Source organism: Alligator sinensis, unplaced genomic scaffold, assembly GCF_000455745.1.
Source record: "Alligator sinensis unplaced genomic scaffold, ASM45574v1 scaffold266_1, whole genome shotgun sequence".
NCBI classification, from domain to species: domain Eukaryota; kingdom Metazoa; phylum Chordata; order Crocodylia; family Alligatoridae; genus Alligator; species Alligator sinensis.
The window spans coordinates 1027296-1041652 of record NW_005842362.1 but is presented as its reverse complement, the minus strand read 5'-3'; the positions used below and the strand labels follow the sequence as shown (position 1 = coordinate 1041652).

At 47.3% G+C, this 14357-nt stretch overlaps 1 protein-coding gene across 3 annotated transcripts in view; it reads left to right on the top strand.

Annotated features, from left to right (window-relative positions):
- The first annotated feature begins 7751 nt into the window (after positions 1-7751).
- LOC102379291 (HHIP-like protein 2) overlaps positions 7752-14357 on the top strand; it is a 59602-nt gene continuing 52996 nt past the window's right edge. The window contains exons 1-2 of one of the 3 annotated variants that reach the window (XM_025210643.1): positions 7752-7900; positions 13449-13839. In XM_025210643.1, coding sequence (XP_025066428.1) covers positions 13698-13839 — 142 coding nt within the window. In that variant the 5' untranslated portion in view covers positions 7752-7900; positions 13449-13697. Of the gene's footprint in view, positions 7901-8531; positions 8670-13448; positions 14157-14357 lie in introns of those variants that run through there. The other 2 variants (XM_014522508.2, XM_025210644.1) reach the window with 2 other exon arrangements.

Genomic DNA, 14357 nt, shown 5'->3' with positions numbered 1-14357 from the left:
CGGCAGAGCCGACGGAGACCCCGGGGACAGCGCCTGCCCGCGGGGAGTGTGCGTGTGTCTCTGAACTAAGTGCGCTTGTGGATGCGTGTCTGTGAAGTGTGTGTGGGAGAGCCTGTGTGTGTGTCTGAAGTGTGTGTGTGTGGGAGCCTGTGTGTGCTTGTGTATGTGTGTCTATGAAGTGTGTGTGTATGTCAGTGAAGTGTGCGGGGGGAGGGGGGGAAGCCTGTGTGTGTGTGTCTGAAGTGGGTGAGAGCCTCTGTGTGTGTGCGTGTGTCTGAAGTGTGTGCGTGACAGCCTGTGTGTGTCTGTGTGGGAGCCTCTGTGTATGAGTCGCTGTGTGTGCATGTGTGTCAGAAGTGTGCATATATGTCAGTGAAGGGTGTGTGTGGGAGCCTGTGTGTGTCTGTGAAGTGTGTGTATCGGAGCCTGTGTCTGTGTGTGCATGCGCATTGACTCGGAGAGCTGCCTCATGAATCCCAGCCAGCGATCAATGCCCTCCTGGCCTGGTCCTTTCACGTCTCCAGGCAGAGCTTCCCCAGGCAGCGTCGCCGGTCCCTTGGACGTGTTCCAGGGCGGGTGGGCGCTGTCCTGTGTGCTCTGCTCACAGCACTTGCTTTGAACCTGTGCCCTCATGCCTGCCCGTTTTCTCTTCTTTGTCCCTTGAACTCAGTTGACGTGTCCCCATTGGCCTCCTGGCTAAGGGAGGCTTATCCTTCTTTCTTGATGGGCCCAAGCCCATGATCCATTAGGCATATCAGAAGGCCTGAATCCCAGCCAGCCCCACAAAAAGTGAAGTCAGCAGGGCAGAGGACTTGGACTCTGGGGCTCCAGTGGTGCTGCCCAGCTCTGGCAGGGCCATAAGTTATGTTCTAGGGAGGTGGGGGAAGAAATCCCACCAGCCGCATGTCAGTGGACCCTCCATCAGGATCCTGCTTTCCTCTGCCAGGAAGGGGACTGCAGCACCCTGGGAATTCTCTTCACACCCCTTCCCAGGCATCTACTGCAGGCTCTTCCCTCTCCTGTGAATCCTGCAGCCTGTTTTAGGCTCCCTCAACCCTCTCCTGTAGGTCCTGTAGCTGTATGCCCCACTTCCTGGTGTTAAGGAGAACCACAAAGGGAATGTATTATGTCACTGCAACCACACTGACCTCTCCAACAACCCCAGAAAGAGCCTGCAGCTGCTGTTCAGTTTTCACTTCATTTCCCTGCTTCGCCTTTCCCATTCTGGGGAATCCATTCTCTCCTGCCTTCTAGGAGGTTGCTGCCTGCAGCCAAGTGCACCTTTCTTCCCCATTTTGAAAAATCCTACTCTGAAGCTGTCCTAAAGAAAAGCACTTGGAAAAAATAGGTTTAGGTCATGGTAAAAGTCACTTTAGCAGGCTGGCTTGGCAAAAATAAGGGGCTGGGAGGGGAGAATTCCTCTCCCCAACCTTCACTGTACAAAGTATCATGCACAGGGATGGACTCCAGAGCTTAACAGGCTCCTTCCCTCTTCAAAGGATAAAGGCAAAGTAGTGTATAGATACTGTCAATGGGGCAAAGAGGCCAGTAAAGGCAATGATAACTCTTCGTACTGTCTTTAAATACATTGTATTGCAGCACAAGGACATACACTGCACGTGGACCTTGTGGGGACTGAGCCTGAGTTGCTGTGGGCCACCTTGGCTGTAGAATGTATCGTTATACCAGCGGTGCTCAGATCCAGCCCAAACCTGCAGGGCTGCCCTGAGGAAATCTGGCAATGGGGGAGCAGTGACCGTTAATACTGTCACCCCTCCCCTGTTGCCAAATGCTTAGAAGTTCCTGCACGTGAAGAGTTTAAAAAGAGTTGATGGGAGCTAAAAAAAAAGACATTCGTTTTCAAAAGGAGCTTTTATTATTTTTATGTTTACACAAAGTGGCACTATAATAATACAACAACAAGGGGCTTAAATATACATAACCTATATACCCAATGTGTACTTTTTTAACTGTACCAAGAACAACTCAAATGTTTCAGCTATGGTAAAGTAAAAAGTTGTAATTCAGAAAGTTTAACCTGAACCAAACACTGGGTCTTAATATTCTCCCCCCGGCATATACCTTGAAAGTTCAAATCTAGATCTGAGTTTCATGAATCCACTTGTTGCAGAGCAATGATCGTCTGATCATTCCCCAAAGGAAACTGCACTGTACTGATTTAGGGACCAGTCCTGCAAATAACCTATACTACTACATGAGTAGCCCCATTTAACTAAACACAGCTAGTCAAAGGGAGGCACGTGTATACACACTCATAGAATGACTCTTGAAATGCCCATTCTAGCTGTTTTGTAAGTTCCCTTTCCATTTGCTGGTATGTTGATTCGCTGGTATAATTTGTACCTGAAGAGGAAAGGTAGCTACATGGAGTGTAGGCTGCATGAGAAGAGAAAAACAGATGCAGGTTTGGAGAGACAGGTGATGGATAGGAGAGGTTTGCTACTGATCCTGTTGAATGACAGAACTCCTTTTGGCTGCAATCAGAAGTGCCAACTCATTAATTTTTTTTTACTTGCAATCTGCAAACTTTTTACTGACACCCAAACTTTCTGACTGACATTTCGTATAATGTAAATGTGATTCTTCTGCCAGGCCCTGGACAGCAAAAACAGGGATTGGGTTCAAATTTAGGAATTGAACACTGACCACAGTAAAAAACTTGGCTGTCAGTAAAGCTTGCAGATTATCAATAACAAACATTTTCTTGGGTTGGCAACCTTGCTTAACTGTAGGAATGGTTTTCCCTGGTCCCATCCACACCCTGATACTCCAGACCACACCCCCTGCCATATGGGCCCCCCCACTCAATCCCCTGCCTTATTTACCCCTATCTGAGCAGAAACTCCCACCTTCTACCTCTCCATCCTTCCAGCTCTGCAGCTCTGTCCTAGATGCATCACCCCCTCCCTGAACTTTCCAGGTGAGCACCTGTTAGAGGCAGAGGATAGATCAAGGAATGCAGCAGCCACACAGTGGGGAGGTAGCAGGAGGCTATGTCCACAAAGTCCTGATGAGAACTCCCTGCTGCACTCCTGCTTAGACAACAGGTAGTGCTGCCCTGCTGTCTGTCCATCAAGCTCATTGTTTCTTAGTTTTTTTATGGACAGATCCTTTTTTTTTTTTTTTTACAACTTCACAGAAAATGGTTTTTTGCCCTATTTTTTGCAGACTGTCCATTAATGTACATATAGCTGGCAACCCTGGCTGCAATAAGAATAAATCCACAGAGGAGGAAATTTGCACTGGACTAAAGGGGTGCTAGTGGAACCTCTGATAATGAAGGTGAAGGAGTTTTTCTTCTTTGTACATGTAGAAGAGTAAAGCCAGGCTAATTGTGATTTGAAGACTCCTTTTAAATTAATTACCATTTGTAAAAGCACTTTGTGATCATCATCTGAAGCAGAAAGAGATTATAGTAAGAAAGTGCTTGAGATTGACTTCAGGAACACATAAGGAGCACTCCATCATGTTCTTCCATTTACTGCCAGCTCTTATCTCAAACTACTAGCAATTATCACTAGTACTAATCACATTAGACATATTGCTCATGGTCTTATCATATGCTCATGGTTACTGATTGTTGCTTTATATGCCCATTTCTACACTCCCTAGGTATGCAGTTTGAGAGCCCAAACAATGCAGCAACATTGTACACTTTATGAAAAATATAGGCTCCTCATTTTTTCTTCTACTTGCCTGGATCAGTTTAAAGGTTTTACCATAGAGTAAAACAACAGCAAGGTTGTAAGATACTTTAAAATAAAAATATACTTAAAATAATTGTAGAAGAGAATTATCTATAACTTGCAACTGGACTTTCCTTTTTGAGCACCCAGTCATTTCTCATAACCTAACCAGTCTGCGCTTGATTGGGAGATATTCAAGGGATACTTATATGCTAAAGCAGGGGTGGCCAACCTGTGGCATACATGCCACAAGTGGCATGGACAGTCTTTGTCTGTGGTATGCAGCAAACCAGGAAGGGGCAAGCAGCACAGTGGCAGATAGAAAAGGGAGCAGGAAGTGGAGCAACAGATCAGACAGGGAGCACACAGCAAAGAGCTGAAAACAGAGCAACAGATCAGGCAGGAAGAACAGGCCAGGAAGCAGAGATCAGAATGGTGGATTGGGCAGGTGAAGGGGATCGGAAAGGTGCTCAAGGAGGACACAGGGCTTAATCTATGGCATACCTGCCAACAAGCTTGGCCCCCACTGTGGTACAGAAATGTTAATGATGATTTAATAGCCAGTGCTATCCTCTCAGATCTAATACGCTCCTAGTGTAGTGTTATTACATACTTGTACAAAACATGCTGCTAATGGTGCTAGGTAGTGTCAGCATCACTGGAAATCGCTTCCTTAACCTTTCCATGTTCCACATCTCGCATCTGTACAACAGGATCTTCACATTTACTTACCACTGTAGCTTCAAGGTAAAAATCCCTATGATATTCTAAGTAGTGTGGAATTTACAAATGAATTTAGCCACATACAATTCCTATATCCAAATGAGAGTTAAATTGCCTATCTTAATTTTTGTGATGAAATAGAGTTTTCCAAGACTTATCTAAAAGTGACTAAAGACTGAAAGAATGAGAGTGAGCCATAAAAACCAATTTTATAGCCAGCAAGCAATAACTATTAGAGTAAAAATAGAAGCTGAATATCACATATATTTCAACATTTATAACCTGTAAAGAATCTGGAATTCACAAGAATGATAATGTTAAAAGAATTAAGTAAAGTTAACTTTAGTTTGATAGTAGAATTCCCTGCATTTCTTGTACTCCTTATAATTCTCGTTTGATGTTTAGGTTCAATCATTTTTGAAGACACAACTGCTTATAATACTGCTAGGTACTGGTTTCTGAACAGGACAGAAAACCACTAACAGGTAACCGTGGCAAGCTCTGTAGATAGAAATTAGGAGGGAAAGGAAAAGCAGCACTGTGACAAGCTTTTGCTACTGAAAAGAAACAAGATCCCTTCTTCTTTTGATGTATGGGAATTGCTCTCTCAAAGCCTCATGGCTAATTACTTGTGATTCGTTTACAGACAGGGATTTACCACTCCAAGCATCCACTCTTCCTTACTGTTCAAAGTATCTGAGGATACTGCTGCATCAATTTTTTTTCCCCAAGAGAAATTTTGTTCAAGATCCAGTAATTACTCGTAGCAAAGTACAGAAATGTTTCAGATAATTGAACGGAGACTTGAATTGTCTTGAGCAAAATTTCTTTCAAAGAAGCAGAGGTGCTGAGTTCGTGGGGGCCAGAGGGCCCTGGGCACCCCCCTCCCCCCCGGAAGAGGGCTGTCACCTGCAGAGCATAAAACTTTCCACATACTCATCATCTTAGCACCCCAACTCCCAGCAAAAATAAAAGCTGTTGCCTATGCAAAAAAGTAACTATCACTCCACTGCTGCAAACAGTTGTGCTTAATTTTACATGAGTATTCCCACAAAGTCAGAAGACCTTATCATATACTGAATTTAGGCACATGAATAAATCTTTGAAAGACTGGAGACTGTATTCTAATAACTCTGTTTGTTTTTGTCCTTAGCAGTGCTCCACATTGGATCAGGTACTGACCAGTCTGATTACTAAGACCAGTTATTTTACTTTATTTGAGAATATGAATAAATTACAGAAGTTGTCAGCTAGTCTTTAGGAAAAATAAAACATTTCCTTTTTATGAAACACTATGCACAAGTGTGGATCAAGTCCAAGCCTATTGAAAGTGGTTTAGTGAAACAAGCTGTACCATTAGTTTGTATACTCTTGATTTTCAGTTAGCTTATATTGCCCTCAAGACACTGAATATTGAGGGGGGGAAAGGATGGTGTTTTTTATTATTGCTCTGTATATATAGGATTATAGGAAAGTAGGGCTGTAAGGGACCTCACAGGGTCATCTAGTCTAGTCTAGCCCCCTGCTCAGAACAGGATTGTCCTTGACTTAAACCATCCCAACCAAGTGTCTGTCTAACCCGCTCTTGAAAAATAGCAAGGATAGAGATTCCAGTTTATCTAGGTAACCTGTTCCAATGCTTGACCACCCTCAGTCAGAAAGTTCCTCCTAATCTCCAAGTTAAATTTCTGCTGCTGAATCTTGAGGCCATGGCTCCTAGTCCTGTGCCCTAGGCCACAAAAAAAGCGTCCATCTCGTACTATCTCTAATCAGCCTTCAGATTAGGTCTTCTCCAAACTAAATAACCTTGGTTCTTTCAGCCTTTCCTCATGAGTCTTGCCTCCCAGGCCCCTGATCATATTTGTTGCTCTGCACTGCAGTATTTAAAAACTGTCCATATAAAATGTAGAAGACAAATTTCTTGTTCAGAGCATAGGTGGATTAATGCATGGGCCAGCTGGCCTCTGGCCCAGGGGCCCTGCAACTCACTCCTCATTGGCAGGCCAGACAAGCGGCACAAAGTCAGTTGACAAGCTAGATCAAGCCCCACATGCCAGGATTGGATACCGCGTTGCCTCTGTGTGATGTTGAGCGTCTCACGTCCAGTATCACCCGCCTCTGGGTAGCCCCTCCCCTCGTCTCGCCTGCCACGACTTTGATGTTAGGTGTGGTGTGTAAGAGGGTTTCGGTGGAGCATTTTTACCCAAGGGGTTCCCCAATGCGGGTGTACTCACGATTGCCGCTTTGGTTGTTCCACGGGGCTCCGTCACCCCTACACCCCATCCACTCGCCAACCGGTCACTTGCTGTGGGATGGTGTCCTGCAATGCTCTGCAGGCTTGCTTGCTGGTGGTATCCTCCTCTGCTCTAGAAATAATACTCTGCCGGGATGGGGAGTCTCCCCGGACTGACGTCCTGGACCCGGCGGCCACTAGGGACCACTCCAACTGTCCCTGCCCCCGTCTCCCTTAGGGGTGGTGTTGATCGGTGCAGGGTGCCTCGCTGCTCACCCTGCGTCTCCCTTCCTAAGAGGGATCCTGGCTCCTCTTCGCTTCCTACCTGAAGTAGGGCAGGGAGCTTCCTGCTACCTTCCTCCTGCCAGAGGCGGTGTCCCTGGCCTCAGATGCTACGCTGCTGCAGAGCCACCTAGGTGAGGCTCTCTCCCTGGGGAAGCTGCAGCACAACGGACGTGCTGCCCGTCTTCTCTCTCTCTCTCTCCTGCTTCCCCCTCCTGCGGGGGTTGCTGGGGCTTTTGAATTCTCCCACGGCGGCTGCTGCGGTCGCCGCGATTGGCTTGGCTGTTCCCCTTACCGGGAACAGCTGTTTAAACAGCCGGTGTAATGCTGGCTCGCGCGGCTGTAATGACAGCTGCAGCTGCGGTCCCAGCTCCGACGCTGCCGTCCCTCCCGGGGGTGAGTAACCTGGCCGGGGGTTCTGTCTAGGGGCTGTCACTGCCTCCCAATCCTTCCTGCCCTCCGTCTGTGCCCGTGACGGCGCCGTAACACTCTGCTCAGCCCTATGCACCCAGATAGGACCTTGCATTGCCTTGAACAGCCACCACATGCCAGGGTCAGGCCCCACGCTGTCCTGCATGCCACGGTCTCCTCATTGCTCTGGAAATTTGGCAGCAGGGGACTGGTGCTACTGCTCTCACATTGCCAAATTTTCAGACTTGTGAGAATCCTCACAAGCCAAGTGACATGGCCCTGGGGGCTGGAAATGCACCATGGACTGAGGGTTGAGGATTCCCGACCCCGAGATTCTCGCCTGCCACAGCTTTTGATCTTTCACAAAATTGGGGAGGGAGGAGATGTTACACGCGCAGGTACCCGCGGGAAGGACCACACTAGACCGATGTCTGATACAGGTTCTTTATTATTCTTAGTCTGGTCTTACTTTCTCTAGGAACACCAGGCAAAGGGGGCAGCTCATTGGATTCGCCATGGAGATCCTCGTCGTCTGACTCAGACGGTAAGTACTAAGTGTTATCTCGATCAGCCGCTAATTGCCTCCTTTCCTTGCCGGATTCCCCGGCCACGGCTTGTGCCGGCGTGCGGAGCGCAGCTCTTTCGCAGTCTCTTTTTTCTTTTCCCTCCTGGCCCCCTCTCGTCCTCCGGTGAGGGATCAGGGTCCTGTTTCTTCAGGGCTGGATTGGGTGTTCCCCCACCCCCTTTCTCTCCCGCCGCATCTTGGCCCAGAGCCGCAGCTTTTTGCCGTGCCGCTGCTCCGTTTCCTGTGACTCACCACAGAAGCTGGCTTTTCAGGTAGGTAGTGACCCGAGGGGCGTATCGATCTCGAAATCTCATCACCATCTGTGAGGGTGAGTCCCTGTTTCTGGGCCTTCCTCTGAACCTCTCGCTGCAGGGCTCCTCACCCACTTCTCTCGATCTGTAAGTGCCCAAAGGCAGCTTTTCCAGGGTCTTCTCCCCTTCTTATCCCTCCTTCCTGAGCCTCATTGGCTCCAGAGGGTGTGGTGTGCCTTTTCCCTGCCGGGTGGTAATTATCCTCAGCTGCTGACCCCTCTTAGTAACAGAGTTGCAGCCATGACTCTGTTACAGTGATCTGACAATGAAGTTAGCAGGAGGGGATTGCTTAGGTTGGAGCAATACTCCTGTGCAAGTCAGGGAGAGAGGACGAGAAAACAAACAGGGGAGAGAAGAACCATGAGGACACTGAGCCAGAACAAGCCTCAGGAGAAAGCCCAGTGGGCTATGTGCTATTTGAAAGAGCCCTTGGAACTGTAAGTACAGAACTTCAATCACCCTGACATCGGCTGGGAGGGCAATACAGCACTGCACAGGCAATCCAGAAAGTTAGAGAGCGTTGGAGAAAGCTTCCTGGTGCAAGTGTTGGAGAGACTGACTAGGGGTTGTACTCTTCTTGACCTACTGCTCGCAAACCCAGAAGAATTGGTGGGGGATGTAGAAGAGGATGGCAAGTTGGGCAGCAGTGACCATGAGATGATTTAATTCAGGATCCTGATAAACGGAAGAAAGGCAAGCAGCAGAGTAAGGACCCTGGACTTCAGAAAAGCAGACTTTGACTCCCTCAGGGAACTGATGGGCAGGACCCCCTGGGAGGCCAATCTAAGGGGGAAAGGAGTCTAGAAAAGATGGTTGAAACCTTACTGAGGGTGCAGGAACAAACCATCCTGAAGTGCAGGAAGAATAGCAAATGTGGCAAGGGACCAGCTTGGCTTAACAGAGTACTGTTTGTTGAGCTTAAACACAAAAAGGAAGCTTACAAGGAATGCAATCTTGGACAAACCACTTGGGAGGAGTATAAGAATATTGCTCACACATGCAGGGATGATATCAAGAAGGCCAAACACAACTGGAGTTGCAGCTAGCCAGGGCCATGAAGGATAACAAGGGTTTCTACGAGTATGTTAGCAACAAGAGGAAGGTCAGGGAAAATGTGGGTCCCTTAGTGAATGGGGGAGGCAACCTAGGGACAGATGAGGAAAAGGCTGAAGTACTCAGTGCCTTTTTACCTTGGTCTTCACAGGCCAGGTCAGCTCCCAGACTACTGCACCAGGCAGCACAGTTTGGACAGAAGGTGAGCAGCCCTCAATGGTGAAAGAACAAGCTAGGGGCTGTTTAGCAAAGCTGGATGTGTACAAGTCCATAGGGCTGGATGCAATGCATCCGCGGGTGCTGAGGGAGCTGGCCGATGTGATTGCAGAGCCACTGGCCATTATCTTTGAAAACTCGTGACGATTGGGGGAGGTCCCAGACAATTGGAAAAGGGCAAATATAGTGCCCATCTTTAAGAAAGGGAAGAAGGAGGATCCAGGGAACTACAGACCAGTCATCCTCACCTCAGGCCCTGGAAAAATCATGGAGCAGGTCCTCAAAGAATCCATGTCTAAGCACTTGAAGAAGAAGGTGATTAGGAACAGTAAGCACAGATTCACCAAAGGCAAGTCAGACCAACCCGATTGCCTTCTGTGATGAGGTAATTGGTTCTGTGGATGCAGAGAAAGCTGTGGATGTAATATATCTTGACTTTAGCAAGGCTTTTGATACTGTCTCCCACAGCATTCTTGAAAGCAAGCTGAGGAAGTATGGGTTGAATGGACTGTAAGGTGGATAGAAAGCTGGCTGGATTGTCGGGTTCAACGAGTAGTAATCAATGGCTTAGTATCAAGTGGAGTGCCCTAACCCCCTGGCGCTGAGTTTGTTTGATATCTTCATCAACAATCTGAAAGATGGGATGGATTGCACCCTCAGCAAGTTTGCAGATGACACCAAGCTGGGGGGTGTAGTAGATAAATTGGGAGGGTAGGGCTAGGATTCAGGGTGACCTAGACCAGCAGTTCCCAACCTTGGGCCACGACCCAAATGAGGGTTGTGGGGGCAATGCTGGCAGCGCTGCACACAAAGGACAAGCCATGTTGTGTGCTGGGAGCTCCATCACCCTGCCCTTGGGCTGCTGCCGCCACCACTGCACTCTACTCCCAGCTGTGGGTCACGGCAAACAAAAGTTGGGAACCACGGACCTAGAGAAATTGGAGGATTGAGCCAAAATAAATCTCATGAGGTTCAAAATAAGGACAAGTACAAAGTCCTGCACTTAGGACAGAAGAATCCCATGCACTGCTACAGCCTGGGGACAGAGTGGCTAAGCAGCAGCTTTGCAGAAAAGGACTAGGGGTTATAGTGGACACCAACTATAGTGGACACTAACTATGAGTCAGCAGTGTGCCCTTGTTGCCCAGAAGGCTAACAGCATACAGGTTTCCCTCGCTTTATGTTGGTTCTGTATGTGCAAATTCGCTCTTACGTGATGATCCTTTTTATACCAAAAATTTGTTATACACAAGGTAAATTCACTCTTATGCGATCAGTGTGGTGGAAGCCCACAGTCAGCTGCTTTGTGCAGTGCGTTGTGGGAGTGACATGCACCAAAATATCTATGCTCCTTGCTCATTGTCTGCACCCTGTGTTTCTATAGTTGCCATCCTCATTATGGTAACATTCACCACCACGCTGTGGTTGTATATACTGTCTGCTGTTGGCGAGTACCAAAATTGTCTTGTAAAAGTAGTAGAAATGGGTCTGGAGGTCAGTACAATTGAGGTCTTGGAAAGTATCCTTATTTATTATATTGTAAAGTGGGTTCCTTTTATGCAAATTTGAGTTATGCACCCTTTTCCAGGAACGTACGTATAGCATAAAGCGAGGGAAACCTGTACTGGGCTGCATTAATAAAAGCATTGCCAGCAGATTGAGGGAAGCGATTCTTTTCCTCTAGTCAGCACTGGTGAGGTCACATCTGAAATACCATGTTGTTTTCAGCCCCCCACTATAGAAAGGAAGTGGACAAGTTGGAGAGAGTCCAGCAGATAACAATGAAAGTGGTTTGGGGGCTGGGGCACATGACTTCTGAGGAGAGGTTGAGGGAACTAGATTTATTTAGTCTTCAAAAGAGAAGACTGAGGGGGGATTTGATAGCAGCCTTTAACTACCTCAGGGGTGGTTCCAAAGAGGATGGAGCTAGACTGTTCTGTTGGCAGATGACAGAACAAGGAGCAACGGTCTCAAGTTGCAGCATGGGAAGTTTGGGTTTGATATTAGGAAAGACTCTGTCGCTGGGAGGGTGGTGAAGCACTTGAACAAATTACCTAGAGAGGTTGTGGAATCTCCATCCTTGGAGGTTTTTCAGCTCTGGCTTAACAAAGCCCTGGCTGGAATGATCTAACTGGGGACGGTCCTGCTTTGAGGACTAGGGGCTGGAGTAGATGACTTCCCGAGGTCCCTTCCAACCATAATTTCCTATTATGGAAACCACCTACTGTACCCTGAATGTTGGCTAATGACTCAGGTCAAAGGGGATAACAGGTGAGTCCCTATTCTGTTCCTTACGTGTGTCCACAGACCATCTTCCTGCTGCTCCTCCTTGACTATTCATATTTGCACAGCGGCCCTCTCAGTGTACAACATCCTTGTTCTACTCCTCACACAGATCCAGAAACCATCTATCGTTTCCACACCTCATGCACAAACCCCACCCAACTCCTCCCAAACCAGACCCTCACCATTTCAGTCCTAGACAAGACCACCAAAACTGCCTCTCATTTCAATCCACTTCTTTCCTTGCCTCTCCCCCATTCAGCTCCATTCCAAACACGAGCAAGTGCATCGCAGAGACGTTGATGCTCTTTGGCTAGTCCCCTCTGCTGTGTATTGCAGTAACAGAACAAGTTACTGCCTTTTCAATCTATTATCACATTCTAAAAAACAAAACAAAACAAAAAAACATGGATTCTTCAAGGGTCAAAGCTACCTTAGTAAAAATTGCTTTTTTTACTCAAAAACTACAAGACAGCTTTAAAAAAAAAATCTTCCTGCTATACCATTCCTTTAGATTCCTACACTCCTAACCTGTGGCCTCCAAACATATTCACACATCATTTTGCAAGTACCCTTAGTCAATTTTATTCTCTTCTTTCAAAAGTAATTCTGACCTATGCAAGTCAGGTAGAGAGGACCAGGAAAAAAGCAGGTAAGACAAGAGCTAGTGAGAGAAGTAAAAACACGTGAGAGAAGTAAGAGGCAAGAATTGTTATAGGTGACAGCTTTTACTGGATCAAGCTGCATGTCTGCCATGCATCTATGGCCCTGATTTTGTAAATACTTATGCATTTACTCAACACATGCCTCCAAAGTAGCTGGCAGCACTATTCACAGGTGTAGGGTTGCCAACTCTGAATCTATTCCAAGAGGTTTCCGGAATGCCAACATGCTGGCAACACAACACCGATGTGCCTACCTGCTTCCGTGTATCAGTTACATAGACTTCACGTCAGGAAGGCAAATGCAAATTACTATTACATTTTAAAAACTGGACTACCATGTAAATCGGATTCAACATTTAATATTTATTTTAATGAATGCCCTGTCATTTATCTCCTGGGGGGCTTCCAGTAGCCTCCTGGAGATTTATATCTAATCCCTGGAGAATCCAGGGCACTCCTAGAGGGTTGGCAACCCTACATAGGCCCAAAGTCTATAAGCATGCATGTATTTTCACAGCGGGGGACTTCCCCTGTACTGTGCTCTTAGCTATTCAGCTCCAAGCTGCTGCTGTATGTTGGCAACTTGACATTTCACTGGTTTTTATATTATTGATGAGCAGTATTTAGGAACCATCACTGTGATGTTAATAGCATTATTATTATTGCTATAATACTAATCATTATTGCTATAATAATTAGGACCACAAGTATATTACTGTTAAGCATATGATCACTTACTATTGACTAATTCGATTTATTTCCTTATTATGGCTAATAAGAATAATATTAATATCGATCATATTAATATCAATATAATTCATATGAATATGAATAACAACCACAATAATAATGACGATTAGAACGACAATAACAGTAATGGTATATATTATTATATACAATAGTACTTGTTATATTAATATAATATGAATTATAAGCATGCCACAATAATTATATTATTATTATATCAATAATAATAATTGCTATCTCCTCGGTGTGCAGACCAGTGCAGACCGAGCCTCGGCCCTGGAGCCCGCGGCGCAAGCCGGCCCATGGCTGCAGCTGGGGACGCAGGATCGGGTTCCAGGGGTGAGAGCATGGTATCACCAGAAACCCGCGCCTACGCACTGAGAGTCACCTCAGCTCTCGCAGGGAACAAGCAGCGAGACCAGGGTCCGGTCACATGACCGGATTGGCTCCACGACACGCCCCTGCCACAACGCCAGATACCGGCTTCTGAGAAGACAGTGCATGCGCACCACGCGTCTCTTCCCCGGCTGCACTATCCCTCTTGGCGAGGTCGAAGGTCATTCTGAAGGTGGCTCCGAGGCACTGCTGAAGAAAGCCTTGCTTCTTTTTTTTTCAGAGCTAACTGACTTTGCTCTTGATAACGGTAAAGCCACTCGATGTCGGTGCCCGGATTAATTGAAAGACGTAGTTGGTAACTAAGGGCGTGGGTCACGTGATAGGTACTCTGAGGTCTCTCGCCAGGAATAAACATGGTCTCCCGCTTCTAGTGGGCCAGTCGCGTCCTGTGGGACCGTACCACTTCCGGCCGGGCGGGCGGGGTGCGGGACTGGTTCATTCTCCTCCTCCCCACTGCCGAGGGCATGGACGGCTTCGTGGAGCAGCCGGCCCCGAGGGAGGAGTGGGGCAGCCTGACCCCGAGCATCCATCTGCCCCTGCTCCCGCGCTTGCTCTGTCACCCAGGTAAGTGGTACTGAACGGGTTGGGCCCAAAGATACAAACCAGCCCTGCCTCATGGTGCTCCTTGATTTGGCACATGCCTGCACACACATGTACAGGTATATATGCACGTGTGTGGACCTGCAGGTGTGTGCACCAGGGTTTGAATTACAAGGGAGCTTGGGGGGCTGAGACCCCCCCCCCCCCCCACCGGCAAAGCCCCCC